The sequence below is a fragment of the Cebidichthys violaceus genome, unplaced genomic scaffold, assembly GCF_023349555.1.
Source record: "Cebidichthys violaceus isolate CVI_PGR_0920_01 unplaced genomic scaffold, fCebVio1.0.p SCAF_14, whole genome shotgun sequence".
In the NCBI taxonomy this organism is placed as follows: domain Eukaryota; kingdom Metazoa; phylum Chordata; class Actinopteri; order Perciformes; family Stichaeidae; genus Cebidichthys; species Cebidichthys violaceus.
In genome coordinates this window covers 7,507,846-7,518,013 of record NW_027176307.1, presented here as the reverse complement: position 1 = coordinate 7,518,013, position 10,168 = coordinate 7,507,846, and the positions used below count along the sequence as shown (strand labels likewise).

At 46.4% G+C, this 10,168-nt stretch overlaps 1 protein-coding gene across 2 annotated transcripts; it reads left to right on the top strand.

Annotated features, from left to right (window-relative positions):
- Positions 1-640: 640 nt before the first annotated feature.
- Positions 641-9,785, top strand: LOC137871074 (breast cancer metastasis-suppressor 1-like protein-A). 2 transcript variants are annotated; one of them, XM_068708658.1, is made up of 10 exons: positions 641-904; positions 1,121-1,211; positions 5,380-5,507; positions 5,971-6,050; positions 6,280-6,376; positions 6,743-6,832; positions 7,469-7,533; positions 7,620-7,659; positions 7,883-8,012; positions 9,586-9,785. In XM_068708658.1, the coding sequence occupies exons 1-10, from the start codon at positions 769-771 to the stop codon at positions 9,701-9,703; spliced, it is 975 nt and encodes a 324-aa protein (XP_068564759.1). In that variant the 5' UTR covers positions 641-768; the 3' UTR covers positions 9,704-9,785. The 2 variants fall into 2 exon arrangements, with proteins under 2 accessions (XP_068564759.1, XP_068564760.1); XM_068708659.1 differs by lacking the exon at positions 9,586-9,785 and adding an exon at positions 8,241-9,577.
- Positions 9,786-10,168: the final 383 nt, after the last annotated feature.

Genomic DNA, 10,168 nt, shown 5'->3' with positions numbered 1-10,168 from the left:
GGCAGTTGTTAATTAATGAAGTCAGGGGTCAAATGGTCCATTGTAGGGTCTCCATGGTGAACTAAAGAGCTGAAAAGACAACAAAGCATGAGTACATGATTTACTAACCATTAACCAAGCTTTTATTTACATAACTCTTTTATGAATGGTCATTTAGAAAGTAGTACCCATAACATATTAATGGATTCAAAAAAAGATTATAACAAACAAACAAAACAACATATAATATTGGGTTGACCGTGGCTAAGTGGAGAGCAGGGCCACCTTTCAATCAGAGGGTCGGCGGTTCAATCCCAGGCTCCTGCTCTACTAGGCTCATGTCAATGTGTCCTTGAGCAAGACACTTCACCCCAAAAATTGCTCCCGTAGCTGCGTCTACGGTGTGTAGATAGATACTGAATTGTAAGTCGCTTTGGATAAAAGCGTCTGCTAAAATGACCGTAATGTAATGTAATGCAATATAATGATAATATAATGTTTCCAAACACCTCAAAACAAACTACGTATTAGTTATTAGGAAAAAGTTTAAGAAACTACAAATCCCTAAAAATGTTGCCTAAATAAGATACCCATACCAACATTTGATTGGACAGAGTCAATAAGGCTCCATGTGATTGGCCGACGGTGGCCATGTTTGCATTACCAGCTGTCTAGATGCGGGCTAGCTAACCGGTTAGCTGTTTGAGGTACATTCGCCTCTTTATTCGGGGTAAACTTAACGAAACAGCCCCTTCACGCCCGTTTACACCCGCTCAGCTGGACGTCGCAATGCCGGTTCACTCCCGGGAGAAGAAAGAAAGTAACCACGAAGAAATGGAGGTGGATTTTCCCGAGCAGGACGGCAGCAGCACAGACGAGGAGGACACTGTTAGCTCGTCCGTGTCTGAAGATGGAGACAGCTCGGGTAGGAAACACATTGTTAGGCCTTAAATATCAACCGACAGCCAAAAATACAAATAGGGTTGTGTATGATATACTAAAATAACATGTCGACCAACGTAGAGCTTGGGGGGGGGGGGGGGGGCAGGGGCACTATGATGATGATGATGGTGATGATGGATGAAAAAAAATAACAGTGTATATGGAGGTGATGTCAGACCTGTCATGTCTCTGTGAACAGAGATGGATGATGAGGACTGTGAGAGGAGAAGGATGGAGTGCCTGGATGAGATGACCACTCTGGAGAAACAGTTCACCGACCTGAAGGAGCAGTAAGTCCCTCCCCATGTTCCCATCTAGTGACAGCCTCCACCTATTGCTGTCTGCTCCGAGTCCACAGTGAGCTTCATGTTCAAGTTGAACTACTGAGTTCTGTGTGAGATGCTTGTCACACTGGCCCTTATTCAGAGTGATGGTCATCCAGATTCTCCCCACCGCTGTACAAACAGGTGGTAATCTGTAAACGTTATCACTATGATCCATATACAGTGGTTATTGTTTATTATTAGTTTACGCCTTGGCGGTCGCTAATCTTCCTGGGGTCCACAGAAAGGACAAAACATAATAATACGTACGATACATGACGTAAAAAAAACGTTAAAACAGTACAGTCAGAATAGTTGAAAGTAGTATAGTCAGAGACTAGGGTGTATAGAATCACAACCGACCATTTACATCATGCATCCTTCAAAGAAGGATCAGGAGGCGGCAGTGAGCTGCTGTAAAGCGCCCGGGAAACCTGAACTACCAACTTTGTGTTCAAAGGACAATGCGCTCCATCCACTGAGCCAACGTTGTCCCATCTGGGTGATAAATACATCAACCGGGTCAGATACAATATTTCCTATCAGCATTTTTTTTTTAAATTACATTACAGTCATTTAGCAGACGCTTTTATCCAAAGCTACTTACAATAAGTGCATTCAACATTGGTAATCAAAAGAACTACTAGTCACCAGTAGTCATAAGTACGTTTCCTTTTCCAAACAAGCATCTAAGAGCATGAAGCAGAGCATAACTCAGAGCCAAAGTACAGGGCAGAAACAAGAAAAACAGTTAGTGCTCTAAGTAATACGAATACAATAAGTGCAACAAGCTAGTATGAAAACAATAAGCGCTAAGTGGAAGGCTCAGGGTAGCACTTCCTGAAGAGGTGGGTTTTCAGCCTGCGCCGAAAGATGGGCAGCGACTCCGCTGTCCTGACGTCAGTGGGAAGTTCATTCCACCACTGAGCGAAGTGGTCGGGCGGAGGTGTAAGGCTTGACCATGGCCTGGCGATAGGAAGGAGCTGTTCCTTTCACTGCCCTGTAGGCTAGCACCAGAGTCTTAAACTGGATGCGAGCTCTTACAGGTAGCCAGTGTAGAGAACGGAGAAAGGAAGTTGTGTGGGAGAACTTGGGGCGATAGAACACCAGGCGAGCTGCGGCTTTCTGGACAAGCTCCAGAGGTCTGAAGCTTGTCCAGTAGAGTAGAGAGTTGCAGTAGTCCAGCAGTAGTCCAGGCGGGAGATGACAAGAGCCTGGATGAGAACCTTGGGTGTCACCGGGGGGAAATGACAAGACCAGCTGGGTGTCATCGGCATAACAATGGTAGGAGAAGTCATGCGAGCGAATAACAGAACCCAGAGATGTTGTGTAGAGCGAGAAGAGAAGGGGGCCCAGGACTGACCCTTGCGGAACCCCCGTAGTCAGCATGCGTGGTTCCGACACGGCCCCCCTCCAGGTCACCTGGTAGGATCGACCCGTCAGGTAGGATGCAAACAGGGAGAGTGCAGAGCCTGAGACGCCCATCTCCTCGAGGGATGAGAGGAGGATTTGATGGTTCAGTGTCAAACGCCGCAGACAGGTCCAGGAGAATCAGGACAGAGGAGAGAGAGTTAGCTCTCGCGGCGTGAAGCGACTCTGTCACCGCAAGGAGGGCCGTCTCTGTCGAGTGACCCACTTTGAACCCGGACTGGTGGGGGTCCAAAAGGCTGTTTTGGTGGAGATAGGAAGACAGTTGGTTAAAGACAGCACGTTCAAGTGTTTTGGATAGAAAGGGTAGAAGAGAAACCGGTCTGAAGTTCTTGACATCAGTGGGGTCAAGTGATGGTTTCTTCAGAAGGGGGGTGACTCTGGCGGTCATGAAGGCCGTGGGAAAGCATCCTGAAACAAGAGATGTGTTGATGAGGTGGGTGAGGAAAGGAAGGAGTTCAGTCGCAATAGACTGAAGAAGAGGGGAAGGGATCGGGTCAAGGGAGCACGTGGTGGGGCGGTTAGATGTAACAAGGTTGAGGACCTTGTTAGGGGAGAGAGGAGCCAGAAAGGGTAAGATGGGGCGTGGAGATGGGAGGGAGAGATGGGAGGGAGAGCTGTGGGGGCAGGATTGGACAGGGAGAGAGGGGCTGAGAGAAGGAGGATCTGATATCGTTTACCTTCTTGTCAAAGAAGTTGCCGAAATCATCAGGGAGAAGGGAGGAAGTAGGAGGAGGGGGTGGGGGTTGGAGGAGTGAAGTGAAAGTTTCAAAGAGTTTTTTAGGATTGGAAGCAGAGGTTAGGATTTTAGAGCGGAAGAACGCAGCTTTAGCAGTAGAGAGGAGGAAAAATTGGAAAGAAGAGCTTGGAAGTTAAGAAGGTCCTCCGGGAGTTTGCCTTTTCTCCATTTACGCTCAGCCTCTCTTAGGTTCCGTCTATCAGTACGCACTGAGTCCGACAGCCACGGGGCAGGTGGAGTTGGGCGTGCAGGCCTGGAGGTGAAGGGACAGAGTTTGTCCAAAGAAGAAGTTAGGGTGGAGAGGAGAAGATCAGTAGCAGTATCAGGGGATAGGAGAGAGAAGGATTCAAGGTCAGGGAGAGCAGAGGTGACAGAAGAGGAAAGATCAGCAGGGGAGAGGGAGCGGAGATGACTCCGGGTAGAAACCATGTGGGTAGGTGGAGGAAGTGATGGAGCAGAGGATAGGGAGAGGGAGTAGGACATGAAATAGTGGTCAGAGAGCTGGAGGGGAGTGACAGAGAGGTTAGCAGTAGAACAGTGCCTAGTGAAGATAAGATCCAGCTGGTTGCCAGCCTTGTGGGTAGGAGGAGAAGAAGAGTGGTAAAGGTCAAAGGAGGAGAGGAATGAAAGAAGAGGTTCAAGCTTGTCGGTCTGGATGTTGAAGTCACCGAGCAGGATGAGCGCCGAGCCATCGTCATGGAGGTGCGAGACTAATGTGTCGAGCTCCTCCAGGAACTCACCAAGAGGCCCTGGTGGGCGATACACAACAGCAATGGTGAGCTTGACTGGATAAGTGACAGTAACAGCATGAAATTCGAAAGAGGACGGGGAGAACTGAGGAACAGAGACAAGAGAGTATTTCCATTTTGGGGAAATTAGCAGGCCAGTACCACCACCCCGCCTCGCAGCTCTGGGAGTGTGAGAGAAAGAGTACACATCTGACAGAGCTGCGGGTGTGGTGGTGTTTTCTGGTGTGATCCAGGTCTCAGTTAGAGCAAGAAAGTTAAGGGAGAGCAAGGAAGCGTAACCTGAGATGAACTCAGCTTTCGGCACTGCCGACTGGCAGTTCCAGAGCCCCCCCGCCACCATTTGCTCGCCCCGAGCTGAGAGAGTAGAATAGATGAGGTTAGTGGGGTCGCGGATCCTGAAAGCTGCCCAATGTCTACGTGACCGCCGGGCAGAGGACCGGACAGAGATAGGATGCAAACACATGGTAGTACACGCTCGAGAAGTCTTAGCTTGACGAAGTCGGGCTTGAAAAAGTCGGCCTGTTGCCTTCGTTTGCCAGATGCTTGAAAGCTGACGCTTCCAGCAGTGGTTAAGTACAGCTATCTACTGATTGCTCATTGTCTGCCAGGAGTGGAAGCTCCTCCTTTGCAATCAGTGAACCAGGCTTGATCAAACGAGCCGTTTCAAACAAGCAGAAACTCAGATAGCACTTCACAACTGAGGCCACTGAGACAGGCCTAAGTACAGCTATCGAGACAGTTCAAAGCAGGTTACTTTAAAAGCAGGCCTAAGTACAGTTTAAAAAGCAAGAACAAGATGCTTATCAAATGCAGGTGAGTTTAGAAGTTCAGCTGGTCCACCAGGAGATGGATACACTGAAGTTAAAACTCAAACTGGATTACTTATTATATCCTTGAGAGGTGGAAGCTCCTCCACCATCATTATGAGGTGAAAATGGCTCATAATGATAAACTCAGTAGGTGTATTTGAGACGCCATCAGCCATTCTAGCAGATGCATTAAATGCATTAAATAAACAGCCTCCTGCTGTAGATGTGCCACAGCTTCCTGATCTGGAGAGACAAGGACACTATATTACTGTTCTGCACACCAGTGAGAGTTCATAAATCCCTTTTTTATTTTATTACCACTGTTTTTAACTTGCTTACAAGATATTTTTAAATTGAACACTAAAATGCTCAAGCTTAGGCTTGTGAGTGATCCTTGTTTTGCTGTTCAGGTTGTACAAGGAGCGTCTGAGCCAGGTGGACATCAAGCTGCAGGAGGTGATGGCTGGCTGTGCCCAGGAGTACCTGGAACCTTTGGCCAACCTGCAGGAGAACATGCAGATCAGGACCAAAGTAGCTGGTGGGTCGATGTGATGTTACAGGCTTTGCTGTGTTATAGTTTGATATTTAAATTTGTCTAAAAGGTGGAGTCAGCATCACTGGAGAAAGATTGTTGATATCTGCACTCACAGAATGGAAAGCTAGCGGGCCGGGAGGAGAATTTGACAAAAAGTGTATTGGATTAGAGTCGCAGCCTGCACCTTTAATGTCACAGCGTTTGACTTTAGATTCTCCTGTGACGGTGAGTTAGGGTGTGTTATGTCACATGAATGAAATCAACTTGACTCTGCCAAAAGCAAAGGATCCTCTTTGTTTACATTCTTTTGGGTATCTTTCCGCAACATTTCACACCTGTACTGGAAAACTGAGCAGATTGAAGCACTTGTAAAAGTATCTTTTAATGATATGCAGCTAAACTTAATGCCTTTTTGCAGTTCAAAGGCTACATAGTCACTTTGATTAAAGTGTAATGCTTGTCACAGGGATCTACAGGGAGCTGTGCTTGGAGTCAGTGAAGAACAAGTACGAGTGTGAGATCCAGGCTGCCTGCCAACACTGGGAGGTGAGAGGTCAACCAATGAGTCAGGGCTTATGCGGGGGTCAGGTTTGTATTTTCCACGGCAAAACACATCTTGTTCAAGTAGGTTACTGCCTCTACTGTGTTGGATATCCACTCTAATGTTGGGGTTTGGGATTAAGCCACAGTACCCGCCACCTAGACAGAATTCCGCCCCAGTCTTCTGATTTTGAGTCATCATTTTGTATCTTGCCCTCATGTTTCTGTCTCCCAGAGTGAGAAGCTGCTGCTCTTTGACACTGTGCAGAGTGAACTGGAGGAGAAGATAAGAAGGTTGGAGGAAGACAGACACAGTATTGACATTACCTCAGGTACCTACATCCTGGCCAGCGTCCCCTAACCCCACACTGTTCAGTTTCTATAGTTCAGAGAAGCATTCCTCACTCATTTAGTTCAGCAGCAGTTAGTTGGTGTTTTTGTAAGTAAGTAAAACAATTTGTTTATCAAAATTGGAATCTGTCACCTGACGAACTATCAATTAATTGTTTGGATTGATTTATTAATTAATTAATTAATAAGAGATGCAGAGTAGTGGTATTAAACAATAGTCACAGAATATACAGAGGGCTTTTGATTAAGAATATGTAAACCAACAAGATGCATCTATAAAACAGAAATATGAACCTACAGGAGCACGGTGTTTCTCCTCTCTGTAATCTGTCCTCTCTGCCCTCCAGAGTTGTGGAATGATGGATTGCACTCACGGAAAAACAAGAAGAAAGACCCGTTCTGCCCCGTCAAGAAGAAGAAGCCCGTCGTTGTCTCCGATATCCTTTCAGAATCACAAACCGTTTATTGCCAATCTATGTTGCACATACAAGGAATTTGTCATGGCGGGTGGTGCATAACATTAAACAATCAACACAGTGCAAGAAATAGAACCATATTCAAATTTACAAAAGAATATAAAATAAAGTGCACAACAAACAGATAACAGTACTATAAACAAGTATGATGAATTGTAATGTTAATAGTGTCAAGTGTGTCTAAATAAAGAAACAGAGAAGGGATGTGCAGGGGAGTGACTGGTAGGAAATGTCCTGAGGATGTCAGAGTCAGTGGGGGTCCCGGACTTTGATGATGAGCCCAACTGCCGACGGGAAGAAACTGTTCATGTGGCCTGAGGTCTTGGTCCTGATGGACTGCAGCCTCCTGCCAGATGGAAGGGGCTTGAACAGTTTGTGTCCAGGGTGAGAGGGGTCGGCTACAATCTTTCTTGCTCGCTTCAGGATCAAGGGTCCTTGAAGCGAACAAGTTTTGAAGGGACGGCAGATTTCCCCTTAGTCCTGTCCTTGTCTTATTCCTCATCATTCATCTGCACCACATGTCACCTCAGTGACTTGCTGCTAACACAGATGTTTCCTGACATTTCACTGTACATTTGTCCTTAACCGCTCTGTTACGGCCTTATATCGTTTACATGCTGCAGGACCTTGATATTCTGGAAGACTGGACCGCGATAAGAAAGGTATTGTGGAATCGGACAATGGAGTCACCCTGTGAATGTTTTTTGTGATTTGACTTTAGTTGTGTCTGTTCCCCTCTCCCCCACAGGCGATGGCATCGCTGGGGCCACACAGGGTGAAGGTGGATGGTAAGAGTCTCTCCTCGTCCTTGGTTACAGTCAATATCTGGCTGAGTGCAGCCATCGACCCACAGTTGTACAGTAGCCACTGATTCGATGCTTTCAGCTAGAAGTACTCAAGTTCATAGTTGAGAAGGAGACAGATGTTACTGTCCTTGTCCTCCTTGTTTCTATTGTGTGTTTCTTTTAAACTTGCACTGTCCCCTTTGTCCTTCTAATGCTGTCCCTGCAGTCCCTGCAGTCAAGCCTGACCGACATCAACATGTGGCGCGCCTCGAGGACGGACGGCTTTTCTACGACAACCAGTGGTACTGCAGGGGACAGGCCATCTGCATCAACAGGAAGGACGAGTACCCAGCTAGGTGTGTTTGTGTGTGAGCAGGGTTTATTGTATGGTGTTGATTACAGCACCTGTCGGTTAGGATGCTAAGAGCTGTGTGCAGTGGTCTGTAAAAAGTAAGTGTGGGTCACGTGGTGGATTCGTTGGTAATGGAAATGACAAAGACTGTGAGTATTAGGCTGAATGGTTGTGGATCCACATTCTGCCCTGTGTGTCAGTGAATAGAGAGAATGTACTGATGTTTCCACAGCACCGCTGAGTGGAGACAACAGGTGGCTGCTCTGAACGGGTAGAGCTGGACATCCATGCAGTAGAGCACACCACACAGCCGGTGGACATTAACATGCACCAGATCTCACCTTAACTGAACACCTCTGGAGGATACAATCATCAAAACACCAAAAGAGGAATAGTGTTTATTACTGCGGTTCATCCCGTCAGAGAGACACTTCAGTGCTACGGAGCACCAGGGGCCAGATGCTTAGAACTCTGTGTAGGTTCACAGCTTAAAGTCTCAGCATGTCCCAAATAATTCTGTATACTAATTCTAAGCTGGTTTTAGTATGTTGTGGTGTTCACACTGCAATGCACAAAGGAAATAAAGGAGCTACTCACAGCTGTGAAATCAATACAATATGTTGTGGGTGGCCGTAAACCTGCTCCAGGAAGATCTCGGAAAACAAAAATAAGTTAGCAATCTTAAGAAAGACATTGTGCTTACTAGTTGTGGAGTTTAACTCGCCAATTTGACTATCTGCCATCTACCGTTTTGCACGGCTGAGGCTATCTACAGCACCCATTTCATTCATCTATCTCATGTACCTGTACAAGTCTGTTTTCTTTGGCCTTCACTTCACACCAGAATGGTACAAAGAGCGTCACTATCTCAGTTACAGTGCGAAGGACCTAAACACGGGGAAATGGTTTCTTTTGATCCCACAGAAGATAGTAGGCATTTTACACAGTGCAGTAGAAAAAAAGTCCAACACAACTAACAATAAAGTTTGGTACTTTTAATCTCCACCTAGAAAACTGTGCATTGTGTGAAGTAGATTAGATCAGCACATATTCTGTTGTATGAAATGGTGTATACATGGTTTTCATTGTCTATACATCCAGCGTCCTGCACGCTGCTCATATTTGGCAACCTGATCACATACACATGCTTTTCTAATGATATTCCGGATAAGATTTTATCACGCGTGTTAATCATGCAGCGTTAGTTAATCGTTACACAGCCCTTTAGAAAGTTTTGCTTCTCCTCTCTGTAGCTGTCTGTAAAACCTCTTTAGTTTGAATCTGTTCATGCAGTTGAATGCTTACCGTATCTCTTTACCACTTGAGCAGAGTACTCCTCGTTCATTTTCCCTGTAAATACGTGATGATGTGTGACCTGGGGACCTCTGCAAACGGCGATGTCACGTGTTGGTTGTGAGGATCGGGAAGTGCCGTTGTGCTAACGTTGTGTGTGTGTGTGTGTGTGTGTGTGTGTGTGTGTGTGTGTGTGTGTGTGTGTGTGTGTGTGTGTGTGTGTGTGTGTGTGTGTGTGTGTGTGTGTGTGTGTGTGTGTGTGTGTGTGTGTGTGTGTCACGCAGCGCCATCATCACCACCATCAACAACGACGAGGTGTGGTTCAAACGACTGGACGGCACCAAGTCCAAGCTGTACATCTCCCAGCTGCAGAAAGGCAAATACTCTATCAAGCACTCGTAACACACACACACACACACACACACACACACACACACACACACACACACACACACACACACACACACACACACACACACACACACAGACAGACACAGACACAGACCAACAGACATCTCTGCTGCGTTTCTTTTAGTCTCCTTTCCATCCGTCTACATTCTTGCCATGTGTACAGTCACACACACACTCTGTGTATAAGTAACAAAAGACAGACATACAAATATCAACTGACCCTTCTAGTCTTAGGAGACGATCTTCTCTGTAAATATGTATGTATGTGTATATTGTTGACAAGGTCACAAAGTGTCATTTTCTCTGGAACGGAGATCAATGCAAAGTGCTGCTAAAAAGAACCGAAGGGCGAGGAGCCGGAGCAGTGGTGAACTTTGAAGTGCGGAGCTCAGTCGCGTGCCTTTCTGAGACAGAACTGTCCCGAACTATCAACCTATCAATGCAGCGAAGCCTTAC

What these genes read in the sequence shown, in the direction of transcription:
- LOC137871074 (XM_068708658.1), top strand. Translation starts at nt 769, where the DNA reads ATGCCGGTTCACTCCCGGGAGAAGAAAGAAAGTAACCACGAAGAAATG. An exon ending in TTCACCGACCTGAAGGAGCA is followed by an intron (nt 1,212 to 5,379) that starts GTAAGTCCCTCC and finishes TTTGCTGTTCAG; the next exon opens with GTTGTACAAGGAGCGTCTGA. An exon ending in CAGTATTGACATTACCTCAG is followed by an intron (nt 6,377 to 6,742) that starts GTACCTACATCC and finishes TCTGCCCTCCAG; the next exon opens with AGTTGTGGAATGATGGATTG.